The sequence below is a fragment of the Xiphophorus hellerii genome, chromosome 9 (genome assembly GCF_003331165.1).
Source record: "Xiphophorus hellerii strain 12219 chromosome 9, Xiphophorus_hellerii-4.1, whole genome shotgun sequence".
Taxonomy (NCBI): Eukaryota; Metazoa; Chordata; class Actinopteri; order Cyprinodontiformes; family Poeciliidae; genus Xiphophorus; species Xiphophorus hellerii.
The window spans coordinates 30,792,992-30,811,357 of record NC_045680.1 but is presented as its reverse complement, the minus strand read 5'-3'; the positions used below and the strand labels follow the sequence as shown (position 1 = coordinate 30,811,357).

At 40.5% G+C, this 18,366-nt stretch overlaps 2 protein-coding genes across 2 annotated transcripts; one reads left to right on the top strand and one right to left on the bottom strand.

The window, feature by feature from the left end:
- Positions 1-433: 433 nt before the first annotated feature.
- Positions 434-14,450, top strand: LOC116725307 (uncharacterized). The gene is made up of 5 exons (XM_032571263.1): positions 434-855; positions 8,350-8,446; positions 12,537-12,690; positions 12,771-12,919; positions 13,942-14,450. Coding segments are annotated over exons 1-5 (723 nt in total). The 5' UTR covers positions 434-534; the 3' UTR covers positions 13,944-14,450.
- Positions 14,451-14,948: 498 nt separating this feature from the next.
- Positions 14,949-16,399, bottom strand: LOC116725309 (cocaine- and amphetamine-regulated transcript protein-like). The gene is made up of 3 exons (XM_032571264.1): positions 16,215-16,399; positions 15,546-15,629; positions 14,949-15,105 (listed from the first exon to the last, which is right to left on the bottom strand). Exons 1-3 carry the CDS (start codon positions 16,344-16,346, stop codon positions 14,998-15,000), a joined length of 324 nt encoding a protein of 107 aa, XP_032427155.1. The 5' UTR covers positions 16,347-16,399; the 3' UTR covers positions 14,949-14,997.
- Between the last annotated feature and the right edge of the window lie 1,967 nt (positions 16,400-18,366).

The following is an 18,366-nucleotide window of genomic DNA, read 5'->3' as shown; positions in this document are numbered from 1 at the left end:
GGTTTGTCCTGCTGGGTCTCCGTCCTGCTGGGTGTGGCAGTCAGAGGGGTTAGCCTGGAACAAATGAGGCATGTTTTCAGGGATGCAGAAACAAGCTCCGCCTCCAGCGCAGGAGCTCAACTTGGTGGCAGAGTGTGTGTGGGGGCGTGTGTGTGGGGGTGTGCGTGTGTGTGCCAGCTGCAGTTCAGGAAAGACTGAGCGCTGCAGCGTCTCGTCTCTGAGTTTCATTTCTGCTTCTGGAATGTGTTTTCAGTTGCAGAGTTCAGGCAGGTTCACGGCCAGAAAGCTGGGAAACAGAAACAGAAAGCTACAGTCTCTCACACTGTGTGTGTGTGAAGGTTTCTGCATCCTCTGTGGGCTTGATAACATGCAGGCGGAGGAAGAGGGTGAGGTTTGGGGTGTGGTGGAGGGTGGGCAGAGGAAGGGGAGGCGTTTTCCTCCGGTCCGGCTCGCTCTGTAGGGAAACTCCAGCTCACTTCAACCTGACGAGTCTCAGAGAGCAGCAGCTGCTCTCCATCTTCTCCGCTGAGCATCATGGCCTCCAAAAACTCCAACACGGTGCAGAAGGTGGTGATGGGTCTGCTGGCGCTCTGGTCCATCATCTCAATCATCGTCATCGTGGTGTGGTCCACGTCTCCGGACCTGAAGGGCTCGGCAAAGTGCCGCGCCGAGCTGCGGGAAGCGACGGAGAAGCTGGAAGGCGCCAAGGTGGTGTTCGACAAGGACAGGCGGGCGCTGGAGGAGAAGGCGGTGGAGGCGTGGAAGGAGCAGGACCGGCTGAAGGCCGACATCCTGCTGCTGCTGGGACGCCTCAACGCCACCAACGTCACGCTGGACGAGTGCTGGCTGAAAAACGTGAGTCTGCTTCTGATGCCGGCAGAGATTCATCTGAAACTGCAGCTCAAACTCTGGCTTTACTTTCTTTATGCTAAAAAACAGTCGACATTTTTCAGTCTCATCATTCGAGGGTTATGGTGCCCAACCCTTTATTTTATTTACTGATGCAGAGAGAAAGACTGAGGAGAAAGACTGGGTAATACGGCTTAAAAATAAAATCTACGTTTTTTTTTTTACTTTTAAAAAAAGGTAAGCGAGTATGGGGGCCATGCTAAGGAAAATAAAAAATGGAAAAATTAAATTACTGGAATAAAATAATAATGTTACTAGAATAAAGTTGAAATAATTTGAAAATAAAGTCATAATATTACGAGAACGTAGTCATAAGATTTGGCAACTCTTTAATCTTTTAATATTAATATTTTCATTCTATCGCAACTTTATTCCTGCATTATTTTGACTTTATCTTAATATTATTTTTTTTATTTTCTTGCATGGCCCTAATATTTTGTCGCAAAAAAGAACTGATAAATTACAAAAAATATTTTCAAAATGCGTTTTTTGTATTAATCATTAGGGCCAGGCTACCAGCTTTTGTTTGTTTGATTACAAGAATAAAGTCATAATATTAGAATAATAAAGACAATTTTGTTTTGTTCCACAAAATTTACTTTGTATGTTCACATATAAACCAGTCAAGTTTTGACTTTTAGGTTGTGAAATCCAAATTAAAGATATGACAAAACTTTAGCATTTTCAGCGCTAACAAAATCTTTCCTTTTATTTATTCTTTCTTCCTCAAGATCTGTCAAACAAATAGTTAAAAGTGATTAATTAAATTTCATTAAATATAGTGTTTTACTCCTTAAATATATCCATATGCAGAATGTTTTCCTTCTTGTCCAAAATAAATAATCAGTTTCTACATTCTGTTGATTTTTAATAACAGTGTTTGAGTTTCTCCTGATAGTTTTGAATGATTTAGCCTAATAGAAATGCTCATATTGATAATTTCCTCAGTTTAAGGTCACGACCTAAAAAGGTGGGACCAAACACACGACCCTGAGGCGCTCCTGTCAAGATTTAACTCCTAAAACAGTAAAAATAACTCTCGAATTTCACTGAAACAATCAAAGCTGAGAGCATTTGGGCTACACAGAGTTTCTCAGACATTTAAAATAACAGAAAGAAATCTGATGTATCCCTTGATGATATAAAAATGACTTCCTGTCTACTCAGCATTATCTTTAATATATACAAATCATGTTGCAACTGGCTTCACGGTTGGTCACTGATGGTCGTCAGTGTGAGTCCTCTATAAAAGGAAAGACATCAGAGAAGCAATTGTTGCTGCCCATAAATCTGGGAAGGGTCATAAAATTGTCTCCAAACTATTTGACGCTGATCATCCTGCAGAGAGAAACATGGAAACATTTCTAACAGCAACGAGACTCTCCTCTCTAATAACAATATGGCAGCACGACTTACATTTGTTAAGCTAACAAAGTAACGACGTTTGGTCAGAAAACCAATCGCAGCAATCTGACCTGGAAACTTTGCAGTTTGGAGTTAACCAGGAAATCCTCTGTATACGAGAGTATGAATATGAATCCATATGAGACCAGCATAAGCTAACGCCAAACTGGGTCATCAACTGCAGAATCGCTACGTTTCTATCCAACTGTCAAAGTGGGAAATTTTGAGAGAACTTTTTAAATGTCGCAAAAAAGGAAAAAGGAATGGAGTGTTTCTTTCCATCGACTGGTTTGGAGAAAATCAACTTGGCCACACAAAGCCAGATGTTGACGCTGAAGGTTTGGGGTTTTAGAGTTTATTCTGTAAATATGTTTCCATTTCCCCTTTAGTTCATTAACTTTTTTCCCGGAAAAACCACCTCAAGTGGATCAGAAAACATATTTTCCAAAATTGAGAACATTATTTTGAATTTTGCCGTTTCCATCAACCTTTTCTAAAGCAACACGACAATATTGGCATAAAAAATACATTGATGGAAACATAGCTAATAACACACAAACACAGCAGCAAATACCAATGGCCTAGACAAAGTCCAGACCTCCACTTGTTGAGGTGGGACCTTGAGAGACTTGTTCATACAGAAATGTCAGCAAATCTCAACAAACCGAAGCATTGAAGAGACCAGAGGGCCTAACCTTTGACCTTTGGAGCAAAATGCTTTTCTGCCCAACATTTCACAAACAGGGTTTGTATTTTGGCTTCTTTCCTGAAATAGGGTGTACTTTCTTTTCAGCATAGCTGTTTACTGTTTCTGTGGCTCTAAAGTGATCTGTTGTTGAGCTGCGACATTTCCGTCTGCTGCAGTGGAGTCCCACAGGGCACCCTGTTCGAAACATTTCATTTGGAGGCAGACATTTCTTCTTAGTTCAGATTTCAGAACAAATAATTGACAAAGGAGAAACTATTCAGTTCTGGTTTGGATGGGAAGAGATTTCTCTCAAAGCTTGTGCCTGAACGGTAATGAAATGTCTTAGTGCTGATTTATAACGCCACAAGAGACAAACTAATGTTGAAATGAAGCCATCGGCTGAATATGCAACCAGTGGTTTGAATTAAACAACCAATTTGCTGCCAGTTCATCTCTTTTCTGAGCCTGACTCCTGAAATTGAAACCATTCTCGTCTTGAAGCAGATGAGCATAAATCAGGTTATTCAGAAACAGAAAGTGGGTTCAGCAGCTCTCTACACGTTTCAGAAACCTCCTTCCTCCATCTTCCCTCGCGTCCTGGGACTTTGAGAAGGTTTCCCCTCCAAGCAGTCCCACTGTTTCGCTACTTCCAGCTTCATTTTCCCTGAAGAGCTGGCTGGAAAAAGTGACTGTTGCCTCCTGCTTTTGTGGTTGGTCGTGACTCACTCCTCCTCTTCCTCCTTTTCTTCACCTCTGCTCCACTGCTTCCTTACTTTTTCCCCTCTCAAACTTCTCCCGACTTACTCATCTAGTAAAATATTTCAGGATTTAGAAACCTCAGGCTCCGCTGCCAGCATTGCTGCGGATTCTGGCTGAACATGAATGTTTTCGAAGCAGAATACATTGGATTAATTAAAACACGTTACAGAAAAACGCGATTGAGTAATGTTTAGTTCTTCTGCACTTCAGTACAAAATATTCTGGATGTTTGTGCGGTTCAGAGTTCGCTGACGTTCCTGGAGGAATTGGCATCTGAAGAACCTAAAAATGCTTTACTAGTGTTTTCAAAACATCCTTTTTTGGATCGGACTGTCGAAAAGTATTTGCCTCTTGCAGATTTGTCTCTCCTCGCCAAATTGTCACTCATTTTAAACGCAAAGACGAAACAAAAATGCTTTGGGGGCTGTGCATCCCGTAACGTCTGGGGTAAAACTAACAATAACATTTCAGAAAAAGAACAGTACAGTAGTGGTAGTATGATGATCTGGAGATGCTTTGCAGCTGAATGAAAATCAGTGTTTAGTCATCAGGTAGTGGCTTTTCAGTGCAACTAAAACCCCAAATGAAGATTTTTGTGGTAGATAAACTATATAAATTAGTCCTTAAGTGTGCTGTGACATTTTTAAATGAATTTGTGTAAATGTTCTTGTCATGTTTAACTGGTGCAGGTACAAAAACGCAGCAATGAATAATGCAAACTCCAAAATATACAAACTCACAAAAAAATGCAAGAAAAGAACGTGGCAAACAAAATATAGAAGTAGAAACCTGCGATCGACAAAACAAATGCAAACAAAAATTGCTGCAATCATAGGAAATAGAAGCAAAAGGGAAAATTACGCAAATAAAAACAGCAAGTCTAAAACGATGCAAGTCACTAATGAGAACAGACCTCCTCCAGACCACTAGGGGGAGTCGCTCAGCAAATGTTATTGGATCAAACCCTCAGTAAAGACAGGATGTCCAGAAAAAAGTTGGAGGAAGAGAGACAAGGCGCGTTATAATGACTGTCTTTTTTAAACATGCAGTTTAAAAATATATATATTATAGAACAGTAGCACATTTATGTAGCAGGAGGACTTCAAATTTGGCGCATTTTCATGTTTGCAACATTTCCCCTTTTGCTTCTCTGGTTGCAGATTTGTGTCTGTGGTTGCAGCATTTTTCACTTACGTTTCTTTTGTTTATTGTCATTTTTTGTTGCTATTTCCTCTGCCTGCAGCAATTTCCTGTTCCATTTATTTTTGCTGTTTGCTGCATGTTTTACCGGTCGGCCATCGTACTTTTAACCACATCCTCCACAAAACCAAGACATTCTGCAACATGCAAAAAGAAAATATCTGCCAATGCTCTGTGGATTCTTCCTGTCTACGTTTTCTGATCATTATGAAGGATGTTGCAGCAAAAAGGACAGAGACACATCAGTCATTGTTTGTCGCATTTAAAAATCCTATTATTCTGTTTTGGCTCACTGCACAAGTGAGCCAAAAAACTCAACAATACGCGCACCAACATGTTCAGCTCCACAAAGAATGGCGTCCTGAAGCTGGATGTGATTTATTTTTATTAATCACATTATTTAACAATAATAAAAACACTGTCAACATAATTACTGGAAAATCACTCATTATTAAAACATGCAGGCCTAATTTACAGTGGAAAAGCTTAGAGTAACTTTAGTTCATTCCCATACAAGTTTTCAGTCTTCTATGTAAAAGACTGACTTTAAGTCTTATATTGAGTTTTTGTTGAGTTTTCTCATGCAGAGAGAGAAAACTCCAACATGGCTGCCAAATGGCGAAATAATTGATACATCACAACTTTGATTAATATTTTACATTTCTGGCCCCAAAGAATATAAGAAACAAACAGGAAGAGATTTCAAACTGGATATTTGAAATAAAGCTGCTGTCGAATTATAAAATTAAAATAAAATAAATAATCCCCAAATGGGAGTGAAAGTAAAAGTTAGTGTTCGATTTTCATGCAGAAGCTTGAAACCAATTTCCGCCATGAGAAGGAAAATAAAAGTCCAACAGAAATTCATAATTATGAGTTTTAATGTCATAATAGCAAAAAGTCCTGATTTGGACATTCAGTCATAATTATGAGATACAAAGTCAAGATGTTTCTCTATGCAGGTTTACTTCAAAATATCATAATTGTGAAATTTGAAATTCTAACTATCTTAAAATTATGACTTTGGATCTCAAAATTATGACATTAAAATCATAATATGAATTTAAGTTGCATAACTACGACATCCTGTTGGGCTTTTATTTTTCTTTCATGGCAGAAATGGCCTTCCATAGAGGCTTTGCTGGCTGCTCAGAACTGGAGGTTTCAAAGCTTTTATGAAACATCAGAGCTACATGTTGAGTTTTCTTGGTGACTTCCTGCAGCAGCTGGTGGGACAGGAGTTACGGTGTCTCGTCTGAAAAGGTTTTCTACGCTGCTTTCTGTGGCTGAAACTGCGACCCTCAGCTTGTAACCAAACAGTAAAGATGTTGGTGGTTGTTGTGTTTGCACTGTAGTCTGTGACTCAGATTCAGAAGCATGAATTAGCATTAACATGCAGCAGGAAATGTAGATGCCTCATTAATGTGAATCTGATTTGAAATTAATTTATTTTCTGTTTTTTCTTTAACTGTTCGCTCACATCAGGAAAGTCCCAAAAACAGCGAGTCAGTTTTCTCCTTCCTGTCATCACGATCAAGCCGCTTCAGCTCGTCGTTTTATCAGCTTTACTAAACGCTTTGCTGCCTTCTCGGCCCTGAGGAGACATGTGACCCACCGCCGGTGCTATCAGTTCTTCCTCTTCCTCTCGGCTGTGAAATATTTAGACTGAGTGAGATACTTGGAGCGGCGGTGTGATCTGCAGAGAAAGAGGAATCCGTCTTTATAATAATCAGCAGCTGCTGCTTCGCGCTGGATGTTTTTCCTGTCCAGTCAGGTCACTGTGCTCCAAAAGGTCATCTCTGCCCCAACGTCTCTAAAAATATGTCTTAATTATTGAATATTACTCGTTTTGATTTGGGTCAGTGCATTTATTAGAGCTGAGCAGAAACCACAGCGTGTGCGAGTCGGCAGGAAAAACCCCACCTGCGGTTTGTTAACAGCTATTGAGAACGAAGTGGAGCTTCCTCTGCTTCACTTCCTGCTCAGCTTCTCCAAGAACCAGATGCATGAAGGATATGAAGTATTTTTTTCTCTGCATGCAATCGGGTTGATTTTTAGGTCAAATTGCGCAAACCTGAAGCTTTTATAGCAAATTAAGAAACTTTTAAAGAGCAATTCAGCCAGTTTTTGTTTCATACACAATCTGTGCATTTGATGGAGAACGTTCATTAGACTTTAGAGAAACAGTTCAGAATGTTTAAAAATGTGGTTATGTGGATCAGTTCTAAGCAGCCAGTATCTTACCTGCAGTAAGAAACAGTAACTGTGTTACATTTCGCCATATAATTGTGCAATTTGACATTTTGACAATAAACATGCTTAATGGAAACGCATTTTAAAAAAACTCGGTTTTTGATTAAAAGTTTTGGCGCTAGGATGAGGTGGGTTTCTTTTTGGGCAACATCAAAATTGGTTTATTTTGCAAAACTACATTGGAAACATTTTGCATCACAAGAGTCACATGATCAACAACCAGATATTACTACTGGCGGAAACCACGAAGAAGACCGGAAGTAGTTGGAGCTTCATGGCATGGCATGACTTTTAATAACTTATCGCGTGAACAAACTTATTTACAATGCGTTTCACATTTAAGGAGAAAACACAATCGCAAAATTGTGTTTTTTGCACACAATTTCACACATTTGTAATGGGAATGCAGCTAGTCAAAGTGATGTGATTGGGAGAAACTGGTCCCAGTGTGTAACTGGTGTTACCTTCAGGAAACACCAAACCAAAAAATTGGTTTTAATTTTACTGCTTCACCAGTTCAGATTAGGGACTGTGAATGCTTTAGATCCTCTTTAAAAACACCTATAACTGCCTATTTTTAAAAGTTCAAACACCAAATGTAAGTTAATATGCATCGATACACGCATTGGAAACCGTCTGAGCGCTAACACAGAAGCTAACATCCAAAGGAAAATGAATGGCGCTCCTAGATTGTCAAGTAGAACTGAGTCTACTGTATGTCAGCTTCCCAATCTGCTTTTTCTGCCAAATATTTCTGATTTTCTCAAATTTTTTGTGGAATAGTTTGGAGTTACGTTTCACTGAGAAATTGGAACCGAAAACAGGCAGAGGTCCAAGTTGCTGTTGACCTCTAGGCTACCTTGACATGGTGAATTTTTTATTTTTATTTTTATTAGTATTCCTGTTTTCTCCTGTTTTCTTTCTGCACTGAGCTTCCCAAATGTTTGGCAGTTTTCTGTCCTCGTTGCAAACCCACTGAACCCATTTAAGTTCCCACTCCCAAACCACATCAATGTTAATTCTTCTGCTGTAAAAATGTAGAAAAACGCAGGACAACAAAGACTGCTTTTTCCCCTCCACGCTCCCTGTAACGTGTTTTTTTCCCCTCTCTGGGGTGTGTTTGTTTCATCCTGCAGGTCGTCCTGGTCGAGAACGTCACGGCTCTGCAGGACGACGTCAGGCTGCTGCAGCAGAGGGAGGCCAACCTCACGGAGCAGCTCGGCCTGCAGAAAGGTAAAACGCTGTCGGAAAAACTCCATCGCTGCCATGAAAGGAGACTTTCTCCACTGGTATTCTTAGCTGCGTTTCCCGCCCCCCGTTACCATAACGACCGGTGAGTCAGAGTAAATAAATACGACCCGATGGAAAGGCTTAAAGAGGAGCGTGCTTAGCGGCGAGGCTCTTCTTGAGTCATGTAATCAAAACATAAAATGAATCGGTCTGCTAAAAATATAAACCAGAGGCTCTGATGGTTCATGTTTTCTGAGTTTTACATGAAAGAAAAGAAAAAATTGTTTAAAGCAAGAGGGAAAAGCCACTCATCTTTTACCTGTCAATACTTGTCCAACTCCAGCGATTTAACCCCCAATGACAGTTAACTACTTTTAATAAGCCTCATTATTCAGAGAAATATGATATATTTCTCTGCATGTTTGGAGTTGCCCAAGTGAGGAAACCAAAGCAGAGCAGTTTGTTTTGGGAACCTCAGAGTTAAATGTTTATTTTAAGAAGATGTTGTGGTTCTGTTGGTGTCTTCACACCATGACCTTCGGCAAACACTGGAGCGCTTCACTGCCAGGACGATACTCAGCTTCTCTAAGCTGAGGTTCTGGTTTGGAAGAGGGTGGAACAGCTCAGCACGGTTAGGAACCGAGCCTCTTCTTTCACAAAATACGTACCAAAGAAAAGCTGCTACAACCACTAACTAAAAAGTTATTTAGCCAAACTGTAATGCATGACTCAAACACTGTAAAATAAATGCTGCACAATATAAAGAAATCCTAGGGGACCATTTGTTTCCATGTACAAGAGAATTAGAGCTTCAGAGAGCATTTACTCTCTCGAAGCAACTGGAAGCATCCAGCTAAGTTAGAAATGCTTTGAAGGCAACATGGTGGAGGTTCTGAAGTGGCCCAGTCAAAACCTACCACCATATGTGTGAATACAGTGTCTGGATGTCGCTGCAGGTGTCTGGGTTAAACCAGCAGCAGCTATGGAAGCGGTTCCCGGCTCGGTCAGCTGAACCCGGCCAGAACTGTGGAATGTGGGTTTCCCTGGGATGAAGTCAGCATCACAGAAACCTGCCAAGGGCTCGGAGGGAGCGGCCCAACACCGCGGTGCCACATGTCACAGAATCCAAAGTGGGCCTTCATGTAGCTGACCCGCCCATCTTTCCGTGCTCCCTTCATCTCCTCCGCTGCCTTAAGAGGGAACGTCCAAAGAAAACAATCCGGCTTAACCAACCAAACCTGACTCTGTTTTCCTGAAATTGTTGTCTTATCTACATTTAGTGATGGCTGTGAAACTGCGCTCATGGCCTCTTGATGGTCAGCTACACTGATTGTAGTGGCCAGGACGATAATATGAGTGAAAATGAGTTCAGAACCCAGATCACGCATTTTTATGTCCAGAAGATTGGTTTATTCCACACCTTGCATTTTGAATCAGGCTTTCATACTTGTGGGTTGGTTCAGGGAAGCAACAAGTTCTGACAAACCCCCAAGATCAATGAGGATCTAACAGCAAAATATTCAATAGAAAATGTAGTTTGGAAGCTGAAATATCTAGCAGCAATCCTAATTTAGCACGCTATTGGCTGGCGTTTGCAAAGCAAGTCAAGCCAATCCAGGAACATATTTCCTTTTCCTTGTTGCTGATTGTCTGAACCTCCAAGATAAGGAAGACTGAGGATGTTAGCCTCCACTGTATTGCTAAAGCCTGATTTATGCTTGGCAGACCAAATTTTTGGCACCGCACACGGACAGTTTCATGTTTAAAAGCATGGTGGATGAGCTAGAGCGCCTCCTGGTGGAGATTTGCAAAGACAGACAGACTTAGTGATTTTTCCCTTAAAGACCATATTGCTCAAGGCTGGGACAATGTTGCTCCTAAATGTGTTCACACCCTATTCTCTGTGCAAAATGTACATGCATCAAACATAAACCAAGTTTAAGACGGTTTCCACTACGTGTGTTAATGCATATTTAATGTTTGAATTATTAAAATATTCAGTCAGAAGTGGTTTTAATGGTGGCCTCAAGTATTTGTGGAATACTGGGAGCCACTGTCTTGGAGATGCTGATTTACACCAACAAGAAGCAGGATTCCCTTTTTATTTATAATCTGAATTACAAATAAATAAGTAAACTTTCTCACTTATTGGACTTCTGTCTCATTGGTGGAGCTATGGTTTAGAAATCGGGCTTCTTTAGGCTGCCTGACCGGTTTTAGTTCAGGCCTTGGTGGTCACTGACAGAACAGTAATTATACACTAATAGGTGGAAAAGGGCAACTTTGTTTCTTTTTTGTGTTATTGATGAAATGTGTGACATTTTCAGTTTTGCAGCTGGTTTCTTCCATGAATTTATGGTGGATGCAGAACATTTATCAGTTCATTTTCAGCCTAAATGGAGAAAATAAATGTTCGTCTTCTGTTAGATGATTTTTTTCCTTGTCTGACCAAAGTCCTGCAGCAGCAGCAGCAAAGGATTTTTTGGGAAGTGTGAACAATTGTTAATAAATGGGGCCTCCGGCCTGCAGTGTTTGGAGGAAGCGATAAATTCCTGCATAGTGGAGATATGAAAGGAGCATTGTGTTTGGTAATTTAACAGAAATTAATCTCTGCTTTATGTGGAAGAAACGAGTCATATGCATTGAAACATACACCTGTGATTAACTTCACAACCAGAATAAAAACAGAAAGTATGACCTGGTCTAGCTGGTTCTGGACCAGACCAGCCGGTCAGAACTCAGGAACTTTATGACCTCATCAAAACAAGCCAAAGGAGAGAAAACATGAAAACTGGCAGGATGAATCATTCCTGACATGCCTGGTGATTACACCAGATCAAACTTTAGAAGTAAAGCTGAAACGGAGCAGAGCTGCAGCAGCAGAGAGCATGAAAACAGATCTAGGATCAGTTAGTCCCACTTGCTGTGGTGGATAACTCGTGTTTAATTCTCTATACTAACCTGTCTGACATATTCTAACAAAAACAAGTAAAACCAAGTTTCTACCCAACATCTGCACCAAGAACCACTGAAGGAAACGACACTATTGAAGACACTGAGCACAACTTCCTTCTTCATGAAATGTAAACAAATGGAGTGTTGGCAGATTTTAGTGGTTGTTGGATCTCTCTTTAGCCATTTCTCCTGCTAGCAGTGAACATGCATGTTTATTTTGGTTGCATTTACCCAGAATGCCCGGCATTATAGTCCACTTGGCTTTCACATATGCATTCAAAGAGTTCAATGCAACTGAACCAAGATTTAGGTCTGTAGGTGGAACGCAGCGAAACTTTACAACCAAGTATACTGACAAACATGTGGCAAAAATGGGAAGGAAAACTTTGAACCTGGCTCAGTGTGAACAGCCATCTGCCGCTAACGACTGGAGGTTTGACAAGAGCAAGCAAACACACAAAAACAAAGAAGCTGTGATCCAGGAGTACTTTAAGTACTACACCTACACTCTTAAGAGTTAACGGCAGCAGTAGCTTCTTTAGTGTTGCTACCTTGGGATGCATTAGTCTCTACAGGTTGGGTAATCCATCGTCTTCCACTTCTCAGAGATTGGGTTCCAACATCCTCCAGCTGGTTCTGTGGGATCCCAAGGTGTTTCCGGGCCAGACAGGACATAGTCTTTCTGGGTCTTTCCAGGAGTCTCCTCCCAGTGGGACAAACCCAGAAAACCTCCAAGGGGAGGAGCCCAGGAGCCATCCTGCTCAGATCTCCCTCAACGCAGACGCAACATCTCTGCTTTGAGCTCCTCCTGGATGACAAAGCTCCTTGCCCCATCACTAAGATGGAGTCCAGCCCCCTATGGAGAAAGTTCAGATCAGCTGCTTATTTCTGGGAAGATGGGAGACAGGCGAGAGCAACAGCTATGGAGGGGCGGGAGGGGAGCTTTAGTATGATAATGAGCTATTTCTTGACTTTTCTTTGCCACTTTTTTCTGGCATCCAAAACCAACATGCCAGTGGCTCTAAAGAACTGGAGTTTAGTAACTGATTATTTATTAGCTTGTTTCATGATCCTGCTGGTCTTCTTTAATACAGTCTGTGTTCCTGGTATTAACTGGTCCTTTTCTGTGCATCCTCAGAGCACATCGAGGCCTTGCAGCAAAACCTGACGCAGGCTTTCCATGAAACTGAGTCCTGCTTCAGCCTGAAGACGGCAGCTGAGAGCCAGATGTCAGCAGCTCAGAGTCAGACCAAATCCTGTGAATCCAAGCAGCAGTACCTGGAGAAGCAGCTGTGAGTCCATCCTTCTGGTCTCAGTGTTGCTAGAGCTCAAGGTTTTTGTTCTGATTTGGTTTCTGTTTGTGTTTCAACAGTCAGAAGTGTAAAGCTTCTGAATCAGAAGCTCGTAAGGTGAACCAAGCAGGCTCCTCTGCCTCATCGTCTCCTAACTCCGCTGCCGCGCCCCTCGCTGGTATTCCCGCGCTGACGCTACTCCTTTGTGCCGCTCTGCATCTCATAACCTGTGAGTACCAACAGCTCCTCTGATAATCACTCACACACGACGCCAAGTCATCTCTGGGGCCCAAACTGCTGTAACAGAATGTGCGACGCCTTTATCTCTTCTCAGGATGTCAGATAATCATGAACTAAATGAAAGTGAAATTGACAGAAAGTAAGGAAGTAAAAGCTGAATTTAATGTTTGAAATTATTGATGTAACAGCTACATGGCAGCTTTTGTCAGATTACAGAGGTTCAATTTACATGAGATTAAAGCAGGAGTAGAAGAGTCACAGCATCATCTGCTGGCTGCATGTTGTTACTGCACTCATAAAGGAAACCTCCCTATGAATAGCAAGGTCAACCTAAAGTTAAACTGTTTTCCTGTTTTCTATTAACACTGGACAACAGCTTTTATTGGTATATTCATAAAAATTTGTGCCAGTATTCCTGATGTCGACTCCTTCTCGTCTTCTTTGTCTTCGGAGTTGATTCTACTTCGTTAGCTCCTGTTTCCACCGTCTTTTTGAAAACTGAACACAAATTCTGTAGACTGAAGATCTTTTGAAGAAAGTCTGACCACATGTCCAAAACGTGAATTTGTAAGCGGCTTTGTTCTTTTAGGCTTTAACTTTCCATCATGCTGGAAAAATCCACAGATTGTCAGCAAATTCTCAGATGATTGGAAGAAGTTTCTGTTGGAGAGGTTTCTATGTGACAGTGGTTGTTGGGTGGGGATGTTTCTTTGATGGCAGCAACCACATTTTCTTCTCCAGAAATCCCAAACAATCAAATAGTAGCTTTATCAAAGAAAGTAACGTTCAACCATTCTCAGTTTTTCTTGGACAGAAAGTTACATAACTATATAAAAAATATTAAGCTTCTCTTCTGTTGGACTCAAGTTTAAATCTAATATTATTTTTCTGGTGAACATGCAGATTTCCAGGATCTGTTCTTCAAGACAAAGTTTAATTTCTTTCCATAAATAAGAAATCACTGAAAGCCATTAAATTGTGGTTCACTGAAACTGTTTGGGTTTTGTCCAGGAGTCCAGAGCTGCAGCGGGTCAAACCGACAGCAGGCACAGCGGTCCAGGAAGGGGCGGAGCCTGGACCAACATGACTGCTGTACAAACTTCCTGTCTGCACAACAACGGGGTCGCCATGGAGACGCTGTCATGTGACGGACGCTTGGATAGACTGTTTTGCTTTTCATTTGCTTTCATCTCCGGATCTGAACCGCTTCATGTTGGACTCTCCAAGCTTCGCTCCTCTTCCCCCAGCAGCGCCTGGGTCCAGATCAAAACGTCAGAACTCATTCACGCCAGCGTTTGGTTTATTTTCTGTTATGGCTTCAATCAGGCTGACAGGGAGGAAAGGGATTTACTGCCATCAGTTATGTCTCCACTAAATGTCTGCATATGCTTCGTTTAATGCCACAATTACTGCTCAAAATCTTTTGTCTCAACTTTTAGATGTTATCAAATTCTGGTTTAAATTACGGCTCAGGGTGGGATGTACTCATTTCAAAAATAAACCTGAGCACTTTCTACATACGTCTGTTTTCTTTCCCTTTGTCAACTAAAACCTAGCAGCATGAAGTAAACAGATCGATGTCACTGTACAGCAGCGATTCAGGTGTGTTGATGTAGAAATGCATCTAAAAGATGATACTTATCCAAAATCTTGCAGAAACACTTTTAGCATCAATAACTCCATTATGTGTTAATTGTTATAAATGAATTTCTGGTTCAATTTCTTTCTCAGCATTTCAATCAGGTTGAATATGATCAAATATCAGAGATTTAAATCTAAATCAGCCACACACATGAATAATCTTGAGGAGTCGTAAATATCTGCTCATTAAAGTAAAACTGAATGACTAACATAATAGTTAAAGATGCAATATTTTTATTATTTAAAACATATGAAACCAAGTTCCAAGTCAAAAGTTTGGATTTGTGGTTAAAAAGTACTTTGTTAAGATTTAAAGTTGATACTTTAATTTATATCAGATAACTTTAAAACTGTGTTAGCGTAAAAAAAAACAAGCCTGAAAGTTTTTTAAAAGTTTATTGTTTGGTTTGTACAGCGTTCTGAGCTCTATGCACACTGCAGGACGCTGAAGTTGCACAACGTTCCTCTGGGACATCCACAGAGCTTCCCGATCCTCGCTCCTTTACGCACCGCACACTGCTCACCGGCGTCGCACTGGCAGCCAGAAAAACAGGAAACACACACATGACAACACGACCCAGAAAATTACAAGACATCATAAGAAATGAAACAATAATAAATGTAATTATTAACATCTGACAAGTTCTATTTGAGGAGGAAACATGAACCCTGCAGGCGGTGGAAAGACGCATCAAATGTTGCATGTTTTTTGTCTCTCCTGGAATTCCATACTTGAGCAGGAGAGCCAAGGTTTACCAGAGATTAACACGTGAGAAAACAAACTCAGCAAATGTTTGAGATTTAAACTCTCACATCACAAATTATTGTTTGCTTACATAGCTACAGTCTCACTAAACGCTCAGATTCAAGTTTTGAGCAACCTGCAGGAAAAGTGACAGACTTTAATCTCACTGGAAAAGTGTTGGTGTTAGACACCCAGAACCCCCCGTGCCTGCAGGTGAGACAGAGCTTACAGGTGGAAGCCAGCCGAGCTTCTTCTCCGACGATGGCAGCTGTTTGTTCTTCAGCTTCTCCAGGACTTCCTGCAGAGCTTCGATCTGAGGAAAGAACAGAAGCTCTTATTAATAACGTCTTCTGATTATATTCAGGGATAAGTAAACTAAAATACCTTTTTTCTTTTGAAATGTCTCTTACACACCCTATAGACCTGACTGATCCAAAAACAAAACACTAATTTAACAAAATAAACCAATTTTCATAACTTTGTTTAATATATAAAATAATAGATGATCAATAAGTTATTGATCCATTAGTAATAATAAACATTCCTAACATTGAAAAGATCCAAACAAATCTTGTTAAGGAAAATTACATTCCTGTTCAAATTAAGAAAGTTGCAAAACTGTTCTCTAAAAAAATTTCCCATTAAGTTTTCTGACATTTAGCAGATGGAAACAAGTTTGGTAATTGTGACAAATCTAAAATAATAAAAGTTTAGTCTCACTTCACTTCAGGCAGAGAGAAAAAAATGCACCTGTCTATGAAAATATCTGGTTTCAACTGTAAGTAAGGCTTTTATAAATTTAGGCTCTTAATCAAACATTAAATTGAACCTTAATACAAAACTGAAGCATTTTAATGTTGCCGTATGAACCCTGTATGATATTGATATGTGGACTCACCAGCTCCTTCTCCTCTTTGGTCTTGATGATGTCGTACTCGGGCGATCGCTCCTCTAGCCGCTCGTTGCAGGTGCCCAGCGCCACCAGCAGCCAGCAGGAGGCGCTGAGCAGCAGTATGCTGGCGCTGACCATGGTGCTGACCGACTCGGACGCGGTGGAGGCTGAAGGCTCTGAGGTCGGCGGAGCTGCGGCGGCCTGCTGGATGCCGAGGCTGATGTTCCATCCGCAGCGTTTATACCCAGCAGGAGCGGCTCTGCCGTCACTACGGCAATATTTACCCCGTAACGAGGCAATCAGACGGCTCACCTCAGGGGTCAGCGGAGGTCAAGAGCTCTGCTCCATCAAACAGGAAGTGACGCGACCATTTTCACCTTTTGACCAACATGAGACGTTTTCTGTGACGGCTGCAATTCGTTTGAAACCTGGAGTCAGTCGGTCCAAACTGGTTTCCTGTCCAACAAAAAGCTACTGGTTTAACTGGAGGCAACTGGACTTTTCCTGTTGGACAATCCAGCTGTCTTCCTTTAAACATTTTAATGTCCTGGGTGACCGAGAATATACGGAGGATCGATCCTGCCAAAAGTAGTGATACATGTAAAAGTAAATAACTGGCTTCATAAAGCACTCAATGTGCAAATATTGAATTAAAAATTTAAAAAATAAGAACTTTCCCAGCTTATTTAATTATACTGTGTAAAATTAATACTGGTCGCATTCAGTAGTATTAATTTAACATTATCACTAAATTTTCCACTTTATTTTGAGACAAAATAAAATAAAATAAAATAAAATAAAAAGACATGCGGCAAATGTCGCCGGTTCCGGGAATTGAACGCGCGACTGCCGCGTCGAGGACTCAAGGCCTCCAAACGTGGGTCGCGCTAACCACTACGCCACCACGGCACGCCCAATTATTAAACTTTTGAGAAAAAAATTGGAAGTCTGAGTCTGAAAAGTCAAAAGTTCACCAGAAAAAAGTCAGAAATTTAGAAATTAATCTCAGAATATTTCTGAACAAACAGGGAAATTTATGAGTGTGAAAAGTTGAAAAATTTCTAGAAATAAACCAAATTAAAAAATTACATTTTGAAAATAATCTCAAAAAATCTTTTAAATAAAAAACACTCCAAATTGTTTTTTATGATCTTCTGGTGAATTTTTTGTCTCTCCACAATGGCCCTAATTTGTTGTTGTAGTAATTTGCTTTGTGCATTTGTCATTTTGTTTGTTGAAGCACTATTATATTATCTTACTGTTCTACTTTTTTATTGTCTAATCAAATAAGTTGGGAAAGTCATTACTTGTTATATTTGGAAAAAACATTTGGCACATTACTGTGTTTAATGAGGCATTTTGCTCTACATTTGTCACTTTTGGCAGGATCAGCTCTCCATAGCTACACTAACGTCTCAGAGGTTTAATAAAAACTCAGACAGAATCCTTTTCTCCTCAGTGGATCTCAGATATCAAAGCTCAAAGCATTTTAATGCCTCCGTTACTTTAATTTAAGACTTTTGTGTAAAATTTGGATAATTCTACCTGAAAATTATTTGGAGATTATGTCATAAAACTAAGATGATAACATTTCAGATTGTGAGACGCGGATAAAACTAGCAGATCTGATCAGAGCTGTAAAATCCTTTACCAAGTGAAAGCCAGAGATGAAGCTCATGGAAACAAAAAGTAGAGGTATTTGAAGCATCTCTTTAACCGGAGCAGCTGGCAGGAAGAGCCGCAGCTCCACAGGGTCCGTCTGTGTCACCGTTTACGTCAAAGCAACCAAAGTCAGTCAACACGCCTCAGACACGGGCAGCTCAACACTAACGTTGTTATCGTCTCTCTTTAATAGCAAAATACTTCAGATTTATCAAACAAAATGATCTCATTTTCTGCTACAACATCCAGTTTTTACAACACACTCAGAAAATAACCACATATTATGCTAATAACTCTGAACAAACTTACCTTTTTCAGATCAAAAACAAACAAAAATATATATTTTTACTGATAAAAAAATAAAGAGATTATTGAAAAAAAACTAAAGCAAACTGTAGCTTTTTGTCCTCTACTATATAAAAAAGGAAAAACTCTGAAATTCCTGCAGAGTTGATATTTCTGAAGCAGCTTCTGCTCCATTAGAGGTTCTGGTTTG